The 23,240-nt window shown below is 33.6% G+C and overlaps 1 protein-coding gene and 1 non-coding gene across 2 annotated transcripts; one reads left to right on the top strand and one right to left on the bottom strand.

The window, feature by feature from the left end:
- Positions 1 to 443: 443 nt before the first annotated feature.
- LOC134241835 (WD repeat-containing protein 7-like) lies at positions 444 to 14,894 on the bottom strand. Its single transcript, XM_062723861.1, is given in 26 exon segments — positions 444 to 1,104; positions 1,298 to 1,402; positions 1,968 to 2,070; positions 2,322 to 2,404; positions 2,637 to 2,907; positions 3,417 to 3,603; positions 3,937 to 4,137; positions 4,454 to 4,667; positions 5,078 to 5,315; positions 5,487 to 6,237; positions 6,601 to 6,918; positions 7,041 to 7,236; positions 7,605 to 7,822; positions 8,123 to 8,282; positions 8,595 to 8,677; positions 9,203 to 9,371; positions 9,588 to 9,675; positions 10,585 to 10,611; positions 11,228 to 11,373; positions 11,810 to 11,926; positions 12,045 to 12,115; positions 12,299 to 12,485; positions 13,213 to 13,291; positions 13,633 to 13,739; positions 14,050 to 14,225; positions 14,769 to 14,894. Coding segments are annotated over 25 exon segments (4,467 nt in total). The 5' UTR covers positions 14,212 to 14,225; positions 14,769 to 14,894; the 3' UTR covers positions 444 to 918.
- Positions 14,895 to 15,139: 245 nt separating this feature from the next.
- On the top strand, positions 15,140 to 15,211 carry Trnag-ucc (transfer RNA glycine (anticodon UCC)). Its single transcript has one exon. It is a non-coding gene; the product is annotated as a tRNA-Gly (tRNA).
- Positions 15,212 to 23,240: the final 8,029 nt, after the last annotated feature.

Genomic DNA, 23,240 nt, shown 5'->3' with positions numbered 1-23,240 from the left:
ATACCTAAGTACATGCACAATTGAATAATGGAACAAGATGTGTTTGTGAAACACTATGTGCCCTACAGCGACAAAGTTTGAAAAAAAAGCTATTTTTAGCATATAGGTCACAGTCAAGGTCACAAGGTCATTGACCTAAGTGTCATTTGAAAGAACTAAATTAGCAAGGTATGCATACCAAATATGAAGTCTCTATCTTTTATGGTTCAAAAGGTATGGCGAAGGTTAAAGTTTGCAGAAAAAAGGCTACTTTTAGCATATAGGCCAGTCAAGGTCACAAGGTCATTGACCTTGGTGTCAATTGAAAGAGCTTAACAAGTGGAGTATGCAAACCAAATATGAAGTCTCTATCTTTCATGGTTCAAAGTTATGGCGAAGGTTAAAGTTTGCAGACAAACAGACAGACAGACAGGACAAAAACAATATATGCCCTGAAAGGCGCATAAAAATAACATAAAATGTATTACATTTTAAGGAATGTAATAAAATAACATCATCTTTATTACATTTTAAGGAATGTAATCTAAAACATTAAAATATTTTATGAAAAAGAAACGCAGTCACTATGGTCATACATGCATCATGCAATCCTGTTAGTTTACATGCCTCATATATACTGCAAAATGTACATGTACATACACATTTAAAATAAATATATTTACATAATGATCAATTTACTTCATCTTTATATAAATATTTTCAACTTAACCATAATGACAAAATATAACAGAAAAAAATACATAGCATTTCAAACATAATACAGGTCCACAATCTAATATATGCCCAGAGAACTAGCTTGAGAGAACACAGTACAATATATGGAGAATATTTACAATATTTCTGTTCTTGTGCCAGTTACCATACATGTACATGTATATACAGTGTACTATATATGTATCAGGTTCTACAAAATGTATATTACACAGAATATTTCCTCTCCTTGCCATCTACTGTTAACATAACGATTGTCCGATTGTCTACCCACACCAGGCGGACAAGTTTGAGGAGATTGGTCAGGTTTGTGACCGGTATGGGAGGAGTGGCCGTCTGTTTGACACACTTCATCTGCTGAGATCCAATACCAAACAATGAGGAGGAGGCCGTCTGGGAAAATATCAAAGGAGATTACAATGTAATTGATTATGTGTTGATTAATATCAAAGGGAGATTGATTGATTCCGTCAATTAATGTTAAAGGGAGAAGCACAGATTAAACTTCCAAATATATCGATGCAAGGACAGTTATATTAATTTTAAATTAATGAAATTAATTATTGCTTTTGAAATAGTTGTTTACCTGCCAAAATTTGAGTCTGCTGTCCACGTGGGAGTACGTCACTAGAAACTTTCCATCTGTGGACACAGAGACTGCAATCACTGGACCCGAGTGGGCTTGGATCATCTGAAATGGAAAGTGAAACTAGAATGCTAACCTAGTAATGTTAAGTTTTTAAATAATCTTGATTTTTTAACTTTTTGAGTTTCTCTATAAAACTATTTAGCATTTTAGTATTATAAGTTGGACATGTGTATTTTTCCTATCTTTGATCTGAACAAAAGTAAAACAAATGACAAAGCAAGGAAGTATGTACATAATCACCTAAAATATTACCTCCAATTTACATTACCTGAGAATGTTTCCATATAGATATGACTTATCATCCCTTTCCTATTTTTTGAAGATTTTTTAAAGATTGTTTTGTATATACTTTGATTGTCCACTTTGGCCCTACACTGCCTCTGGTAATAAATTCAACTCTTGTTCAACAATGTTTAAAGATTTTTTTTTTTGATATTCCCATGTATAAGTATGTCCACTTATGGTGACCACAACCAACCCCAAGATGTCAGGATTTGAACAAACTTGCACTCCACTGTGAAAAGAAGCTTTTACAACAGACAACAGACAAATTTTGATCAATAAATATCATTTGAGCCTTCTCCTCGGGTGAGCTATAAAGGAATACCTGACACTTGGAATGCTGCTTTAAATCATAAAATGCTAGGCCTCCATTCTTGGCTCCCACCCAAATTCTCTTGGTAACAGGACACACACAAACCATGCTGAACCTGGTGATACAATGAGATGTAAATCAGTATAACAAAGAGTACAAATAAGATGTGTCGATAACACAAATGTCCTGATCATCTTTTTAATTAAAAAAAAAAAAAAACCAAGTACATGTACCTGTAATTGGCTGAATATAATAAACACTTTTTTCCTAGAATAATTTTCTGTGAGAAATCTAATTAATTATAGTCCATGGCTACAAAAAAAACAAGGTACATGTATTTTTATGTAAAAGAACTAATTGACTTACCTGCATATAGCAGGGAATAATTCCTGTAAGCCTTTGGTCTTCAATTGGTTTATGTCTAGACAGTGTATGGTGACATCCATTGCCTACAATAAATTTCAAAGTTTATCTAAGCACAGAATATGTATAAAACTGTATGAAACTTAACTCATTAAACTTCATAGTAAATCTGATTGGATACCTGTCAGTAAATGTGTACTTTAAAAATGATCAAATGTATTTCTCATTGGAAGCTTATCTGATTTCCATCTGCATGTATTTAACTAAATCCTATTTTAATACAATAAAAAATTACTTCTCGGACCCCATCCCACATACCTCTACCAACTGATCTGCCACATCGCTGGGCATTTTCTCCACTAGAAGCTCTATAGTCTTGAGTATTTCTGATTTTCCTCTGACCAGCACTGAGTTCATGATCTGTGAGTGCTGAGCCTGAGCTGTCTGGGCCAGGGCATTGAGTCGAGCCACTTCTTTAGCCATGGTGATGATAAATGCTGGGGGTCTAGCAGTAGCTATGAGGGAGAGAGCATGTCTAGCTGTCCGGCAGGCATCAGCTGCAGGGCTCAATGGAAGACCATATGTCAGACTGTAATGAAACCATTGATAAAAACTATTATTGGTCCTACAAATCTTAGCTGGGAAAAACATAGGAAAGGTCCTGGGGCCTTAACAGTTGCCTGAGTATCAAGCAATTTGACTTTAATGAAAAAATTCTCTGGTCTTTTTTGGGTACTGTAAGAACATTATACTTGTTTCTAAAACTGCAATTGCATTTGCCTTTGCATCCATGATTTGAATTTGGAGAATCATATTCCTTTGGCTCTGTTTGCAGATATAGAGCTGAATTTTAGGTGTATGGTTTCAAAGTGATAATTTTGAATAAATATTTGTTTCTTTTCAAAGGCTTTTTCTTAATGAATTGCAGAATATAAAATTAAGGATCGTTAAAGAAAGTATTTTCAACCACATCTGCTAATGTTGAGTTTTATGTATTGTATTGTTCTAAGGTTGTGTTTTGATTGGACATGATTAAATTACAGATTTGATGTTTATAATATTAAATTGTATAAAAGTTCAAAGCAACATGTTCATTACCTTGGCACTAAACGATCACAATCTATACAAAGTTCTAGAAGTCCTAACAAAACAGCAGAAACATCTAAATATGGCTCCCAAACTGTGAAACCTCGACCAATCAAATCAATTGCAGCCCTGCGGATAGGAGAGTATGCAGGAAGCTTTTTGCTTGGAGGTTGTTGTAAAAGGAATGTCAAAGCTTTACCTGTATAAAAATACATCATGTGTCAGGTTCATCTACCAAATGTAAATTAATCTAAAACCCAAACTTTACAGCATATTCCATCCAACAATAAACACCGGTAAGATTCTTAGAAAAATATTTTAAGAGATTTTTCCAATTTTTTTTTTTCCAAAATGAAACTTTTACCCCCTCTTGATTCCACATCCTGATCTCAGAATTTATAAATTAATGAAACATTTGTCTTCATTATATATGCTTCTCTGATTTGCATCAATGCAAAACCAAATAAAAATGTAGTCCAGTTTTCATCAAAATTTACCTCTAAGCTCATTAATATTATAGAATGAGACTTACTTGTATGTCTGGAAAGAGAATAATTCTTCAAGGTAAATCCTTCCTGGGCTGATTTCTTGCCTTTCTTGATATCCTCAGGTTTACGTCGACTTGGTTCTATTTCATGTCCAAACTCAGCTCCAATAACTCCCAGCATTACAATAGCTGTGGCCTGCTTTCTTCTGCTTTCAAATGAGGATGAAGCTTTCTGAAGAGGTGTATCTGGAAGATCAAAACATTATGGTACTTTTTTTCCCAATAAACGGAGGCTATAATAAACCTGCATGTCTTACATGAAGATAAATCTTTTTCTCAGCTAAAGCTCTGGCTCTGGGGTCATTAAATTTCAATGAGCTCACTTTTGCTCTCAGTCCCACTTTTCTACTATTCATTCCTTTGTTCAAAGTGAGCTTGATTAAGTTTTATGGCCCTAGAGCCTGATTACATCACAGCAGTTTTGTATGAATACACAACTGACCTACTTTAGCTAGGATACACTGTAACTGACCTACTTTAGCTAGGATACACTGTAACTGACCGTTAATCATTGGATCCTCCTAACTGATCTTCTAGTACAGTCGTAACTCACCTACTTTAGCATTTTTCTGCAGTGACTCGGCGTTCATCAGACTCAGCTGTGGATCTACGTAAGTAGGCAGGAATGGTGACCACTGGTCCAGTATCTCCTTTCTTCCTTCTGGTCCAATCCTTCTTAATTCAGCCAACAGCAAAGCCTGAGCTGCTTCACGGATCTATATGACACAAAACAATAAGTGTTTTCAGATTTGAAATTGAAATACAGCTGAACCTTGTTATCTAAAAATCAAAGAGACTGAGGATTCAAGATATTTGAAAATATATCAAGAACAAACAGAGGTTTGTCAGCAATTTCAAATACTTTTTACATATCCAACAAGGTACAAGTATTAGAGATATTAGTGTTCATGAAACTGAAATGAACATACAGTATATGAATTCCTGTCAGCATAAAGTGTACAAGCAAATGACATCTAAATTGAAACAAACTTTTGATATCCTTTTGTTTTCCACAAAAAAAAATCTATTTCATCTTAAAGTACATTAAATTCTGTTTCACCCCTAAACACTAACAAAATCAGTATTAGTCACATCCATCTTTGAGACCTTGATGAATAGTCCTTACCTCTAGACACCTGTCCTGCCACCTCCTAGCTAACATCTCTAGCTGGGGCGGTTTGAGGAATTCCGGTCCCACCATTTCTGGCAGTAAGACACAGTGTAGAGCCGCTTTCAGACTCCATCCCTGCTTTATCTGAGACTGCTGCATCATTATGGCATCTGTCTCATCATCACTAGTGCTGGGACTGTCCAGGGATTCAGCCACAACTAAACCCAGGTGACCAGTAAATCTCTTTCTGCTTCTACAAGGAACAAAAACCTTTGCAGTCAGAAAAGGAAAATCTAAAATTTTGTTGAACAAACACGTAAATTTGCTGCATGGTTAAAGTATTATTGACTTTTATGCAGGCTTTAGTGTAATTTTCTCTTATACTTATTAACTGATGATAATAAAACTATGAATGATCACTTACCCCCTCCTCTTTTTCCTGCTCTTTTCTGCAATAAAAGTGGCGTGACTCATGCTCATCAGAGTATTTGCCACAGAGATGATAGACAACAGATGATTAGTTGTCACTGCAGAAGAGATCTGCCATCGAGCCTTTGTAGAGAATGCCTTCATTTCATTCTGGACAGCAGCTGGACTTTTCGCTGGCACACTTTTCTTACTGCCCGGATCACTATCTTGGTCACTATCCGTGTAATCCGACTGGACCAATCCATGTCTCTGGGCCAGAGCCATGGACTTCTTATCAAACTGCCCCGTGGAGGCTGACCGGGCCTGCTGCATCAATGTCACTTTACCTGAAGGGGTTGCGGATTCATTAGACATGATTTCCATTATTTCTTCCTGACAGAAACGCTTGTGCCAGCCAGGGAGCATCAGAGACATGTGACCACTGCGTGAAATTAATCCGAATGATATTGGACACCTTGGCTGCAACAGTCCTAATTTATTCATACAGAGTTTATCTAAGTCAGGGTCAAGTCCCCAGGCATGGAGACAAGATAAGAAGAGCTGGGCTATGTCTAGGGTGAGGCTCCTCTCATTGTAGGTGACTGTTTTGTGGCTAGGTGAGGCTGTGTGGGCCGGGGATCCCCCTCTGGAGCTGGATTCTGACCGAGCAGGACTGTTCTGTCCACTAGCAGCTGTATACGGTAGAAAACCTTTAGCCTCCAGTTCTCCTGGTGACATTGTGGAATATTCTTCAGTCAGGAGTTGAACTGTAATTTAAATCATCAAAATACACTAGGTAAGGTCTCTGGTCTTTTGATCAATAAAAAGTTAAAAAAAATGATCTCTATCTGGAGAAACTCTGGCCTCTGACCTGAACATGATTTTCACATTTCTATATGCCCAGTGTCACTGGCCTTGTCTGAGCGATATTATTTCTAACTTGAGGTTAATGACAGATTCAAATTACTGCATCAAGAATTATAGCCTAGCCAGGAATTATATAGAGAATCCTGTCACTTAGCCAAGTTTTAATACACATGTAGCATCGTTCACATATTTGGAATGTAATTATACTTCTGTTATGGTATTTAATCTTTTCCTGCTAACAGATAATGAAAAAAATGTCTAACCAATCAAAGATTCTGTATCAAAGAAGAGGATATGAATGTCTGGGTCCTTCAGATTGGCTCTAACACCCTGTATAAACATTGGGTAGGTCTGCTGTTTAAGGTAGTCATTCCTGTGAGCAGAGGACTGCGGGATGGTCCCTGACTGAATCTGAAACTTCTGCTGGGCCAAGTTCTTAAAGGTTGCCAAGTTACGTCGTTTAAGGGCCTGGGTCAAGGTTATGTTAGGATTAATGAGGCTCTCCAAAGGTGTGGCATTCTCATCACAGTTATTCAGGATTTCCTCTGCTGTTATTCCATGAACAACTCTATCAAGGTGACCTGAAATTTTATGGATAAATATTTTGTTATTGCAGTATACATGATTATTGACAAATGGCCTTAATACATGTACATGTATTTGACAAATCAAAATTTGAATTTGACCTAAAATGACCCCTTACCTGTCTCCATCTGCCACACGTACACTGTTCCATCAGAGCAGCTGACCACCATGAAATCGTCCAGCGGTCTCCATTTGATGGTCTGAACAGGAAACAGATGTCGACCGGCCAGCATAATACACTTCCTCTCCCTCAGACTCAGCAGTGTCACAGAGTGGTCACTGGCCACAGAACAAACACAGGGCAGAATCCGGGGCTGAAATAGTCAATATTTACTGTAAACCAACATTTATTACTGTGCGAGAAAATTTCGCAAAATTCATGCGAGCCTCCGTAATTGCAAATATTTCTGGTCGCGAACCAGTCCTTAAAGTCTCTGTGTCTATAAACAACAGAATGAAAAGGCTTGCTCGCAAACATTAATTCTCGCGAACTAGTTTACCTTAGGTAAATCGTGAAATAAAGTCGTCACTAATAAAAGTTGGGTTACAGTACCTCATTTCTGTTATGATCATTATTCAATTCTGCAGTTGGTTTTTAACAGAGTTTAACATCGTTAAACACATCTACATCTACTATGCAAATAATGACGAAAGTCAGGAATTTCGCTTAATCAGTACTTACATTACAGTTGTTTGGAGGGCACAGTAACTGAGTGATCTCCCCTCCATGGACTGTAAAGGTGTGAAGTTTACTGCCAGTGTAGATGTCCCACAGCATGACAGAGAAGTCTGCCCCACCAGACAGTAAGTGTTGGGGCTCATACCGCGTACTCTCATTGAATGGGTACAGTAGGCTGGTCACACAACCATGGTGTCCATGTAAAATCTTTACTGGTACATCTGAAATTGGTCAAAAATATACTGTAAATTTACAATTCATAAATATACAAAAACACTTACACTTGAAAACTTAAAAAATTATGACAAGCTTTCATTAAAAAAATCAGCAAAAAAGATTATGGCAAAGCTATATGTAATAAACTATTTAAGAAAGTGATTTGGACCTCTGATTTTACTTCCTTAAAACTAATATTCTTTATATCCATATATACATGTACATGTATATTTGTCAAGAATCCCATAGAAGACTTGTTAGTCCCTGCATTTTTAGTACTTTATATATTTCTAGAAGACAATCACCTTTGTGTTTGAACTCCTCTGTTTCTAGAAGTTGTAAGATAATGCTCTGTGAGGCTGGTGCTATTACAATGGAGCCATTCTCTCTACCACAGGCCACTTTTCCTTGTGATGGAATGTAGATAGTAGAAGTAATGGCTAATGGCTGATTATTCTCGTCACACTGAAAATAAAGCATCAATCTAAAAGTCAAAATGTTAATTACACCCCCCTTCAAAATGTTCATCTTTAAATTCTGGTCTGATGTTATGAGAAATTACTTAGTTTAATGGTGAATTTTATAAATCCAAAATCTACAATATACAATTGCCCTCATTCATCTGGACTTGTAGTCAGTAATTCAAGCTATATATGTATACATGTACCTCAAATTCGGAAGCAGTATGCTACAATATTTGTGTTTTATTTTATTTTATTTCAAAGGAAAGACAACAGTATAACTGTATAACTGAATTTTGCATGATTTTTCCATTACCAGCCCATCAATGATGCCTGCTGGAGGATAATGTAGATTTTCCCAAACATCAGCCAGGGAGGTGCTGCATCGTGGAGGCAGAGCTGTTAGTGGGAGAAAAAAATCCTTAAGTATCATGGCAAACACTCATGATGATTCACTGTCATGTTGTTTACAAGGCATTCAGACAACATGAGTAATCAAACACCTTTGTGTTCACCCAATAATTGATAAATGTACTTTGAAAGACTATTGCCAAAAAGCAATGTTACAATATTATGGAAAATATAACTTATAAGTGTATACAGGGTCATTTTCGCCCCGCTTTATTTTCGCCCTTCAATCTTGCAAACAATTATTGCAATTTTGCAATTTTTAAATTCACACAGTTGCACTTTTGTTTAAGAAATTACACTGTATTCTTTGAATCCACTCCATTTTCAATTCACCCAACCGAGGTAAGGGAGAAAGGGGTGAAAATAAAAGGGGGTGAAAATTTCTCTGTATACAAGTAATGTATATGTCCAGGTACAGGTATGTGCAAAAAAAATTGAAATCAAAAACTACAAATACTTCTTCATGTGTAATGAATATGATAAACACAGATTGCACTGATAACTAAAACAAACCTGGTAATCTGTCAAAGCTCTCCTGGCGGACCAAGGTCATCTGTCTCTCCGTGACCTCGGGGAGGGTCCACATCACAATCTGTCCCTCCGAGTCTCCCCGGAGCAAATATCGACCCGGTCTGTCACTTCTACCAATATGGAATGTCATAGCAGGAGAACAAGCCATGGACTGCAAAACAGAGGTCAATTTTAAAGTCAAACATTGACACTAATAGAAACCTTTTCTAATCTTTTCCTAGATTTGTTCCTTTAGATATGAGATTGAAATTTAAGTTTTCATTCTCACAGTCTTCAGGAAAACAGCATTCCCAGACAGTAAATGCAAGACAGGACAAAAAAATCCCCAAAGACAATGAGAATTGTAATGACTGAGTTGAGTACTCACAGACTCGGAAAACATGTCCAGGATGTAGTAGGCATGTGGTGAGGTCTGATTAGAGGGTTTACGGTACTCCACACTCTCCGCATTGGCACTGCAAAGAAAAATAACAAAAACTAAGAAGCTATACAGTTAATTTGTAAATTTACAAATATTTTATCCATAAGTGTATGACCAAATTCTTAAAATAACAGATTACTTTTCAAAGTTTAAATTTGCAGATTATTTCATTTTGTTTTTTTAATACTCAGTACCTTATAATCCGAAGTTGATTTTTTTTTTTTGAAGTTTCAAAAGTTCTAGCATTTTGTCTAATTTAAACGGTCTTTTCTGAAGCATACACTGCACTACTGACATTACTGAATGAAGTATCCTCTGCTTCTAATAAGCAGAACAGTACAGAACAACAAGCAGGCAAACACTAATGACAAGACATTATTAAAAGTTGTATTATAGGCCATCACATTCAATGTCAACATTATCACAATCAGCACAAGTACAAAAACAGGAAATTCCCCAGCAACAACAGTACATTTCATAGTTACTATATCTGTATATAAACAAATGCATCTATACATGTATCAATGCTAGCTTCTGTTAAACATTGTATTCTTGATGCGAGTCCTTATACCAGCATAAAACATGTAGCTCTAGCGAAAGATCCAGTGTGCCTAAGACAGAAAAGTTCTGTTTTGTTTGTTAATAGTTTCTGACAGTATGTTAAAAATAAATCAAAATGTGTTATTACAAATATGCTTAAATCAAGTGGGAAATAAAATGAAAAAAAGTCAAACAACATTAAAAAAAATTCTTTTATAATAGGGAAGCTTAAAAAAATAATAAAAGAAAAATTAAAGGTTTGAAACATGATACAAGCCAGTCAGACTTGAAAACCCAGGAATGACTGGTGAAAGAGGTTAATGTAAAGGGTTATTGCAGTAAAATTGAAAAATATCAAATTAAGCGAAATTTAAAGTTTCATTTTTAAGAATGCATCAGTTACCTTTCCAATACTTTCCCCTTAAGCAAACTTGAAAGTGAAAATAAATCTAATGGTTACTAAAATGAGTAATTAAACAAAATGCAATTCTACAATGACAAATGAATATACATGTACTGGACAACAAAATATGATTCTAAACAAAACAACATTCAATTCTTTAAGGTGAAATTATATTATCATTTATATAAGCATCTCAATAAACTGCAATGTGGTGATAAACAAGCTATTTAATAAAATGAGGAGAAAATTTATTGGATTTTTTTTTACCTCCATTTAAAAATATAGGTACAGTATGTTTTTTTTTTTTTTACTTATAAACACAGCATATACCTTTATACTAATTCATGTAACATACCCCTTCAACTTAACAAGTTTCTTTTTTAACCCATATGATGGTTAGTGCACGAATCATTGTAATGACATTAGTAAGATTGATGAAATGCACACTATGTATATTTCTGTGTATATATATATATATATATATATAAATATTACAAAGATTTGTCAATAAAAAGTTTGGAATTCGGGTTAATAATAAAAGACTCTCAACATACATGTATTACACATTTTGGAGCATATTTCTATTCACTATAAGAACACAGCACTACCAGACTTGATCCCAGTTTCCTTGTTTTTTTCTCACCTGACAGGCAGCTTATACAGGTAACCTTTGCCCTCATTACTCCAAACGATGACTTTGTCCACACTAATGAAGTCTCCACCTGACCAACGCTCACCACACCTGTTAGACTCCGAACATAGCAGGGTGAAGTCTCCTGCATCGTATATCTACAAATAAGACAATTTCCTTTGGAATATCCTTGACTGGTTTTTTTGCACCATATTTTGTCCTTTCAAACACCAAACTATTTTACCCTATACTGTAAGAAAGTTAATTTTTAAGTTTAAAAAAAACATTCTTCATAACAACTAGGAACTTCCAACTGCAAAAAAAATAGGAAGTCTTCATATTATGTATTTTAATTGCTATATAAATCTGCAAACAAATCACAAGCAACACCCCCCCCACAAAAAAAAAATCTTGATAACTGATGTCCAAGGAAATGATAAATATTGATTAATGAATGCTCAAAAATTGTAAAATTGCTCTAAAATGTACTGAGTTTTGGCTTTGATCAGCCGACAAATATTCCACATTTCTCCATAATACATTATCAGATTTGAGGAACTTAGATATAGATTCAATAAGTTGCATGTTTCTTACCTGCCAGTATTTAGAACAAACAATAAGAACTGTCCTCTGATTGTATGGGCAGCATGTCAAAGTTTGAGCATTCAGACAGCGGATCTGTTTTGACTCGTTCTCATACACTGGCTGTGTCTGGAAGGAAAACAAAATAAATTTAAACTAACTTACAATCTGCAAGAAGTTTATGCATCCCTGACAAAAATTCTTTAATTTAAAAAAATAACGAATTATTTTTATTCCCTGTACCTACCATGGCTTCATTGCCAGTCAGTGTCCAAACCTTAACAGCTCCAGAGTTTGAAATGGCTACCACAACATCATCTAAAATGCACAAATGTGTTTGAAAATTCTGAGAGCAAATGGTGTATGTTTTTCTTACTAATAAATTGTCAAGATTTGAAAAATTGACCTAGACAGAAATTAAATTTAATTCTCTTTAAAGGCAAGCACAGTTATTTTCTTGTAATTTAATTCAATGTGGTTGCTGTAAAGACATTGTATTACCTTGACAAACAGAGCGGCCATCTTTTGTGACTGGATGAATGATACAACAGGCACTGATCCAGTCTGGTGCTATCTTAGATGACAGTGTGTAAAGGATTTCTAAGGAGTTAGGATTAATGATAAAGATCTCTGGATAGTAACCATTACACACTAAGCGAACATCCTTGGATACTTGAAAATGGTAAGCCTGAAAGGAGTATATATGATAAGAGCCAATTTTGGCCCCCTAAAAATCAATATTTTACAATGACTATCAGATATGTTTAATTGATATTTATTTTGAAGAAGATATTATATTAGAAATATTTCTAATATATTTTTCACATTTATATGCACTCTCTAGCTGTAAATGACTTGAGAAATAATGCTATTTTTGCTATCTAACAAAAAAGCCAAAAATATGCCTTTTTATGTTTTTTCTTATGGGAAACATAGAGCGCAGTGTAGAACACACATAATTTTTCTGTCACTAATCAGTATTGGATAGATACATCTTTGATAAAAATATAAAGCTTGTTCTAGGCTGCACTCTATATTTTCTGGAAGAAAAACTGCTTGAAAATAAGCAGTTTTATACAAAATATGCTAAAATGGCGGGAAAACGTGATTTTTTATATGTCATATTTCTAAAATAACGGCATTTTGATCAAAATGAAAATGACCAATAAAGGTCGCATATATAGCTGTACAAATTAAAGCTATATATGAAGTAAAATTAAGATATTCATTTTAATTAAGGGGCCAATTGAGACACTTACCATATATCGCTCTTTCAATGAAACATAGATGAATTTGAATTTAGACAAAAACTCTTATGTCCAATAGTTTGAACATGTTTTTCTCCCCAGATCTGAGGACATGATAAAAAGTAAAAGTAAATGGATAAATCAGTACAAACTGAACTAAAAAGTTACCTGCATACAGGTGTGGATGTGGGGCATCTTTGTACTTTCAACACACCTACCATCACTAATGTCCCATAAACACATCTCTCTGGCAATATTAATCAAGAAGACGATTAGTATCTCAATGGTGAAAATATGTTTTTCAATAAATTACATGCACTGTCTGATACACTGTAATCATTTTGGATTTAAACTCATATGGAAAATGAATTAAAAACTTTTCTAATTCTGATGAAAGTACAGGTTAACTTTGGAATTTCGAACTTCAATATCTCAAAAACCATGAAATCATGACAAAATGATTTTAAATTCTCCAACACTTATTTGTTTGCTTTTGTGTTTTAATCTCAATATATTGAATATTTTGATTTTTTTCTTCTTAGTCACTGTTTTCAACATAAGGAGGTTTGACTGTACTTGGTTTCTTACCCATTCTCTGAAGCACTAACAATGTAAGGGGTATCTGCTTTTTCACTACCTAGTGCCAGGCAGCTTATGGCAGCGGTGTGACCAAACAACATACTGCGTGGGAAGATCTGTAATGGTTAACACAAGAAATGTATTAGTTCTTCACAGCATATAATGAAAAATTCTAAATTAAAAGATGCATTAACAAACATATATATCCTGTTGAAAAGTAATGCTTCCTGTACCACAATCACCATTATAACTAGATAAAATTGGTTAATAATGAAGAAAACTAAGCATGTTGACCTAATATGACCCTGGCCAGAAGGATATACCTCTTGCTAAATTTACTTTTATTGAAAAAAATTACATGTATGAATTTTTAAAAATAATAATAATGTCATTTTTATAATTTGAAAGTTCCTTCTCTGTACTGACCTGGGAATTCTTAGCAACATCCCAAATAGCAATCTGTCCATCATTGCATCCTGTCACTATATTCTTCTGATCTGGGGTCATCAGTATTGCAGCAATACAGTGGGTTGGTGGCTTTCTTCCCCATAGTACCACTGGTACTACCAAGTTACTGCTTGTTGACATTGCCACTCTGTTTCCTATATTGTTCATCATAGAAGAGAAGTTTTAATTTAAATATTTGTTTTCAGATTTCCATCAACTCTTAATATTTTTAACGAGAAGAACATATTTTTTCCTTTATCCCAGGAAGTTTTTTTTCACCGGTGTGAGATACACATTCAATTTCATTCATTTGTGCAAGCTTCAGTTATCTTTCCAAAATATGTCATTCAGTGCACTATGAAGGATTTGATTCATAATTATAAGAGATGGACATCTGTAAAGGCAATTCACACAGCTACTTAAATATCCAGTTGATTATAGATGTATCTAAAATGACAGCTGAAAACACATCAAATAGAGGAATGTATCACTGATCCAAAAAATTGTTACACTCCTTGTGTTTATAGCTGCATTTATATATTTGTAATTAAAATCACAGGATGACTGCTAAATTAACAAAAATTAAATCCACTGGAAAAAAAAGAAAAAAACATACCTCTATCCCGAATTTACTCAAAAATCAGAATTAGAACATGCAACTCGGTCGGCTTATAGCAAAAAATGCAAATAGAAACTACCTGTATAATATTCTTCAACTATTTTTGCCTCTTCAGAAAAAGAAAAGCATATTATGGTGTTGTAATTATTATCTGTACACTATCATGAAAAAGTTACATCGATTTTCTCATCTGTCAATCTACTTGACCCAACAACTCAGCTATGACAAAATAGTGCTAATTGAATGACGATTTACACTTGACGTCTTTTTATGTCGAATGATATCAAAATATTTATTCTTTTATTTTAAAAAATACGAATTCAATTATACTGGGTAAATTTTTTTTTAATTTCAAAAATGATTGTGCGTATGAATATCAAATAAATTTTGTCCAACTTCCGGATTGGATTTTTTATCTTTATATTTAGCCTACGCAGCTTATTTGTACAAGCGTCGGTGGTGTAATGGTCAGCATGGTTGCCTTCCAAGCAGTCGATCCGGGTTCAATTCCCGGCCGACGCATGTTTTTGTCTTGTTTTCTTTTAAAGTTTTTTTTTCAAGAATGTCACAGGGTGACAATTACTTGTTTTTATTTTATTTAGTATAATTATTTAGTACAGCTAGTATATTAAGTTACTGTAGTTGATAAGATAGCTGTAGTAAATTCCTTTCATTCATTCATTCATACCTGGTCATTCGTTGTCATCGTGTTTGTATTGTATTCTTGTTTGTCCGGTGTTCCGTGCCACGTGAGTATTATCGTTTTACAAACAGCGTGACAGTTTGCTTGATAGGGCGTGCTAAAATTTTGTATGCCCATTATCATTTTACTCATCGATTGGATGTTTGATTTCAATGGAATCAATAATACTTTGCATATGAAACAGAGAACCCAACAATACCACTGACAATACTGAACGACATGTTTACGAGTATGCAGTAAACAACAATTACATGTGGACGGACAAAGCAAGTTTTACAACCTAAAATGATAGCTACATTAGTACAACAGTGGCCGAGTAGCCTTGCTTACTAATTCCATTCTTTGAGTTTTCTTATACATGCACGTAGGCCTACATAAAACCCCATGCGGTCAAATCACAACAAATATAATACACGCGTTTTTTGAAGACAGAAAGCGGTCTTAGACAGACCACGTGTTGCTGGTGAGTACAAATGCCGCACTGGTGAACAATCATTCAATGTGATTGGCCGATATTATCAGGATATTGTTGTATTCTGGGCTTCATATGCAAATTATTATTGATTCCATTGAAATCAAACATCCAATCGATGAGTAAAATGATAATCAGCATACAGAATTTTAGCACGCCCTATCAAGCAAACTGTCACGCTGTTTGTAAAACGATAATATTTGGTTGTCACGTGATTGTCTTGTGGTGTATTATTATCCTGGGTGTAAATGGCAGAAGAAGTATGTATGGGGTGTCGTAGTTATGTACGCATGTGTGAGTCCTGGTATATTACTTATGCACGGACTATTCCTTTTTAATCTTGACGATAATTTGTCAATTAATAAAATATGTGGAACTTTCATTGAGGAATATTGTGTTGCATTATCATTCCCTGAGATGGGAGACCCGTGACAATGGCGCCCAACGTGATTTATCAGATTTATTCTATCTATGAAAAGGAACAGTAAACATCACAAATACAGATATATTTCTCCCCCAAGATATATGCTAAATTAATATCTCCTCAGAATCAGTGATAATCAAACCCCTCTTATAAATGGGTTTTAAATATTAAAAATCTGAATTAATTATTGATTAATATTTATTAATTTTTATTTCAATTACCATTCATCACTTTATTAGAATTTGCATATATTTTAATCTTTATTTTTATTTTGATTAAGCTTTTTCTATGGATCAGCTTAAAACAGAGTATAGGACGCAGTCCTGTTTATGTACATTTATCTTTCCTATCAATCTTTGAGCATGCAACACTTTAAATGTATGTATCACAGACACTTCAAAGTTTCTGTAATATCTTTTTTTAATCCAAAGCCGAATAATTTATTAAACTTGAGTATGGGTTAAAAAATTATAACAGAAAGAAGTGCTTGTGTGAAAACCTAGAAAATCCATAACAGTGCATGGGGAATTTGAGGAAAAAAGTGAGGAAAATACATACTAGTATACATTGGATTTACCACTGACTGATAAAACAAAAGTCAAAATTTGAAAAAAAAAAAAAAATACAGTTTCAATATTCTGAACAATTGAAAAAAAAAGGATTAAATTACAAAATGGCTAAAAACAAAGTTTGGGTCGGGTGCATTTTCAGTGGGTCGGTAGGCAACTGCAAACAAACTTATTTTTATTTTAGGCCCTGGGTCAAGAAAATGTCATTCACAATTTAAGCTAATATAATTATTTACTATAATGTTTTCGTTACCTAGAGCAAAGCAGTTTATATATAAACAAATCCATCTCTTTGATCCTTCTCAGTAAAATTTACAATTTTAAATTAAAATTCTTTTAATTATTTAATTAACATATGACCGTCGTCTGGTTTCTGGAGGGGGGTCTGTTAGTTATACGTACCTCTCCACTGATTCAAACACCAGGTGCTATACGACTGAAGAGGAAAAAAATACTTATAGCCTCCCCAATGTTTACAACCTTCCGACGCCCCTATTGTTATCGAATAATTTATAATAAAATGTTAAAGTGATTTTTCGAATCCTCTTTCTTTACTCTTCACTTAGATATTCACAGTAGTGAAGGAGAAACTTCAAGAGTGCCGTGCAACAATATATCCGAGAAGTGGTGTAAACCGGATGTGGATACTTAAAAATTCCAAGGAACTTTTGGATGATTTAAAATCGCAAGATTTTAGAAAAATCAACATCTTAAAAACTTGCAACTCTTTCAGTTCTATACACGAACATTCCTCGTGATAAATTATGTCCAGGCTCTCTGATATCATTGATGGCTGCCTTTTTAATGAAAATGGAACTCGTAAATTTATTTACCTTGTCATTAACATTCTGATTGTACACACAATGACTCGATCTGAAGTTGACATCAAAAAGATGCTTGAGTTTCTGATTGAAAATAATATATCTGCTTGTATATGTTTCTGAAGACCAGGTCTTCCAACAATCTATTGGAATTCCCATGGGTACCAATAGCGCCCTGTTATTAGCAGACCTTTTTTTGTTTTTATATGAAGCAGGATTTGTCCAAAATCTTATACGTGAAAAGAAGAAAACTCTTGCTGTGGCCCTCAACTCGACATTGATATATCGACAACGTATCGTCATTTATCAATCCTATGGTTATTTCCATTCTTATGTAGATACAAAATATCCCAGTGAGCTTGAAATTAAAGCGGATACCACCGAGTCTGACACATCATTCTGTTTCATATTTGGATTTTTTACTTGAAAAAGACATTAATGGTAATCTAACAACCAAGTTCTATGATAAACGTGCAACTTTTCAATCGTCAACTACTCAACTTCCTTTACTCATGCAGCAATATACCTTCATCACCTGCATACGCAGTTGAATCGATACCCAAAAGCATACAATTTCTAAAAAGAGGTAAATTATTGACAAACAAGTTGATGAAACAAGAAAATCAGCAGTCTCGTTTAAAGTCATCATTTCGTAAGTTCTATGGTCGATACAATGATTTTGTCAGCAAAACAATTTAACATCGAGTCAAATGCTGACTCAGATTTTCCATACCACTAGTAATATTTACATTTACATATGGGTCATTTTCAAAAAATGTCCAAATTCCTGTTATACAAGGTTTTTTTTGAAAATTTTGCAATAAAAATCAAATTTTTTTACCCAATGAATTTAACAACAATCTATAAGTCAAGAAAAAAATTAAGAGCGATTAAAAATTGACTTGAATACTGAAAAAAGTCCTTCAACCTGAGTAAAATTAAAGAGAATTGCTTGTGATTTCGCCGAATGATTGACTTCAACTCTGATTATTGATGTAGTAAATATAATTAAGCAGTGTAAAATGACCTTTATTGTGTTGTACATGTTTAATACTGTCTAAATGCATGCTAAAATGTGATTGAAAAAGAGTAAGAATATGATTTTTTTAATGATAAGTGTGTGTTATTTTTGCCGTGTCCTTGGAGTAACCAGGACATAAAAGTTATCTGTAACAGTTATCTTTCCTAAAGAAACTCTTCACTATCAGCCTCCCTCTTTTGGTCTTGTTCCTGCCAAAATATCATGAGACACTTTACACAGATCTTTTATACCATAGGCACAATATGTGGTTGAAGGCAAGTTTGATTGCAATAGTAATTTATTTTTGAGTCCTAGGAGTTACTTCGATATTGTGATGATAAATTAATTTGCCATTTCTTTGATGCATTGAGCAAGTTTATAACAAAATACCTATCATCTAGGAGCTGTGCTTTATGTTCATAAGTCAGTTATTGCTTTTATACTTCCAATTATTTATGTAATAATTCCCTGGTGTTACTGTCCATTTTGTTACTGCAAGAAAAGTTACTCTAAGGATGTATCTAGTTACTCCATGGACAATTTACATAGAAAATAATTAAAAAGAATGAAAGTTGGAGTCAAATGTTTTATTTTTCTCCCTTATTTAAAACTAACCTATAACTAATTTTGTTTTAAAATGCCAAATTATTTACTAAATGTTTTTACCATTTGAAAATCATATGATTTTGCAGTCTTGGTTATGCAAAGGACAGAATTGGGTAACTCCGCGGACCAATTGAAAAAAAAAAACCTTTAAATTGCCAATTTTAATACAACATTTGTGTAAAGTTTATTACAATATAAAATAACAGAAATATTTTTATCAAATTGGCATTTATTTTTCATATTATGTTTCCATGAGCTATAAATTAATTCAATAAATAATTTGAGTAACACAAAGGACAATGTTTGGTAACACAATGGATGTAAGAACGATTAGATATTTATGTTATTAATATACTCTTGCATGTTCTTTTGTTTCTGTAGGAAAATTTACAACTTTTATTCCTTTTGAATAAATTGAAATATCAAAATTCATTATGTAATGCAATCATATCCCCTTTTATGCTCTTTAAAGTAACCTATGGTAACACCATAGACAAATTCAGTTACTCAAGGGACACAGCAAGGATTAAAGATAGAAAAATGAAACAAGCGTATTGCATATGGAGTGGTAATTGTGTTCATTGTATTGCAGAAAACGAAAGTGGTGGGATATTGCAATTCAAGTAACAATAAATAATGAAGTGCTAAAAATATATGATGGTTAAAAATGGTTACACAAAGGAAGTTTTAGGTAACACAAGGGAATGTGAAATAAGGCAGAATATGATTTGTTTTCTTTAGTCTGAGGATTCTAGTTATGTTCTCTTGATGAAGATGATGTAAACAAGACACATTAAAAAGTTGCAATGAAGCCAATAGAATCCAAGATGTAATAGATAGATTTATATCATTGAATTGAAAATATCTTTAAAGTTATAACAGATACGGAACATTTCTTTGCAAATGCATTTAAAGTCCTTTAATCATGTAAACCCTTAGATGAAAAAGTCACAAATTGTTCATAACTGTTCTAAAAGGATTTCAAAAGATGTTTTCAAGGAGACAATGTACCAGTCATTACCCTAGAATACAGTTGTGCATTTAGTTGAGGATGTTCTTCAGATTTGTCCAACTGAAATCCCTCGTGACTGTTCTACATCCTGTAAAAGTTGGTGCTGAAAGAAGTTTTTAACCTTGGATGTACATAAGCTTTTGGAAAGTGGTGGTGAAGATTATACAGTCGAGGCAGCATTGGACAACAACAAGGCCAGATATGGTGGCAGACCACTACATTTCAAGCCACTTTGTTGGATTGTTACCCTGAAGAACTGTCAATGAGAGTTTGGCAAACGATCAGTGGATACAAGAGCAAAAAGGGCAGAAAAATATCAATGAAAAAAATGAAAAAGATTACAAATTAAAAAAAGTCAAGAGTTCCTGATAGGAAATCCGACTAAAGAAACTGAAAAGACTGACACCCCGGAAGAGAAAGAATTTGAGTCAATAATGAACATCAGACTACAGATGAAGAGAAATCAGATCCTTTGGAAGAGAGACTGGATAAAGATACAGAAAAAATGAACTTAAATGTATGCACGGGATTAGACAGAACCTAAAACCATGTTCCTTTTTAACATGCCAAAAACTGTAAAAGATAAAAGCTGGTATAGCATTGCTAATGTTTTAATAATATTGTCACCATCATATCTTGTAGATGTGTATTATGTAGAGAGCTCATTGTGGAAAGAGGCTAGCTGTAGATAAATGAAATGAAAATGTAAAAAATCCATAAAAAGATTAATGCATTCTATATATTTGAAATCTGGTCATTTACAAATACATGTACATGTTCTAGTTTCACAATTATTTCTTCATTGAAAAATTAGTTCTAGCTGATCTATGACTCATCTATGTAAACCTCTGAGTCTTTTAAAGGTGTCCTTTGTGTTATTTTTTGTCATTGGTGTTACAGCTTCTGCTTGGATATGTAAATACACTAACAAGTACTGATCAATGATTCAAAGTCATTTGATAGTAATTATTTATTATTCGGGCATAACAATTTGATTTCATTTTTCTACTGTCATATATCTTATGATTGGATAGTTATGTCTATGTTGTTACTAATTTATCCTTGGTGTTACTAGTCAGACTCAAAATGTATAATGAAAGAAATCCCCCGCCAAATTTTTATGTTAAAACCATATACTCTTATATTCACCTCTAGGGTAATTTCATTACTATCCTTTTTGGAAGGAAGTAGAACAACTTTATTATTTCTTTCTAACTATTACACAAAATATCCTTAGTGTAACCTTTATATCCTTTGTGTTATGCAAATATCCTTGGTGTTACCAACACATTTTTCTTATATTTATGTTCTAAATCTTTATACAATTTTATCGAAACTTGCAACACAATACTGTCATTTTCTAATACTAAGTTTATTTGCAAAGCAAGTATTTTGTGCTGAGGTAAATGATGTATGCCTTAAGTATATAAACGTGTAAGATATATACAAAAGTTACAACACTTACAACTTCCAGCTATACTTTATCTGATAATTTTGTGTTATGAAACTTCAGTTTGATTCAATAGAATAATTTTATCACTATGTTGATATTGTTATTCTAAAAACCTTAATTTTTTTTTTAAATTATGATTTTACTATGACTTTTAACTAAGTAACACCACCCAAGTGAAAATTTTTTCAAACAAATCACTTACAAATTGCCTACAAATTGCTTCAAAATCACTTAAAAGTGATTTGTTTCAATGATTTGTAAGCAATTCATTTAACAAATCATGCTTAAATCACCTTCTACCAAAATGGTGACTATGATTTGCTTACAATTTGTTATGAAAGGGTGATTTGCTTGTGATTTCTTTCCCATTTCAAACAATTTCTGAGTGATTTGTTAAACTTAGGAAATTGTTACAGTGATTTCTTCATGATTTGTTGAACTTAGCCGTTCTTCAAGGTGATTTGAAAATGATTTCTGGAACTTAGTCTTTCTTCAAAGTGATTTGAAGATGATTTGTTAACTTTCTTCTGGATGATTTGTAAATGATTTGTTGATCTCATGGTCCTTCTTCAGAGTGATTTGAGAGTGATTTACTTCACAACTTCCGCCTGGCTTGCTGATTGGTCAGTATTAGAACTCTACCGCCAATTTTCATTTATCAGATTTGAATTGAAATGAAAGGAGTTAGATGGTGCTGTTCTAGATTCATACCTCTTTTCTTGTGTTGAAACTGATGTTTTTTTCCATAACCATGCAAAATATAGTTTTAAGGTATGTATAACTGTATTATGCTATAATTTCCTCCTTAGATTCAGTTAATATTCCATATGTTTACATGCAATTTATTGTTCTTCAGAAGACCAACAACAAAGTCGGTGGAAATTAATGTTTAAAACAAAATTTATGTAAAGCTATGACCTTCAGCAAAGTACTGGCTTTTTCAAAGTGTCTACACAAATATTTATTTCAGATAAGAATATTAGCATTTACCAACTTCTAAAAGTCAACAATTATATGCTTATAGCATATTCTGAATTTGGAGCCAAGTAGTCATATGTGTATATCTAAAATACATGATGCCATCTTACATGTAATTAGGACACATCCTAGTAAAAGTTTATATTTTAAAATACTCTTGCCAAAAGTATTTTTGTTAATATACAACAAATATGCATGCATGTGTGTTTCAAATAGCTGAGGGATGGTTACATGAGCATCATGCACACACGTGTGTATGCACCTGGAGTGATTTGAAAGTGATTTGTTAAACTGAAGTGATTTGTTTGCAATTTATTTGAAATGATTTGTTTGCAATTTATTTCGAGTGATTTGGTTGCGATTTGTTCAACAGAAGTGATTTCTACACAATTTATTCAAAGTGATTTCGTTGTGATTTCAGGGTGATTTGCTTACAATTTGTTAGGAGTGATTTGTTAGCTCATTTGCATGGGAATTTGCATCACTTACAAA

The sequence above is a fragment of the Saccostrea cucullata genome, unplaced genomic scaffold (assembly GCF_032062105.1).
Source record: "Saccostrea cucullata isolate Sc308-1 unplaced genomic scaffold, CSIRO_AGI_Scuc_v1 ctg7, whole genome shotgun sequence".
Classification (NCBI taxonomy): domain Eukaryota; kingdom Metazoa; phylum Mollusca; class Bivalvia; order Ostreida; family Ostreidae; genus Saccostrea; species Saccostrea cuccullata.
This window is presented reverse-complemented; position numbering and strand designations above follow the sequence as displayed.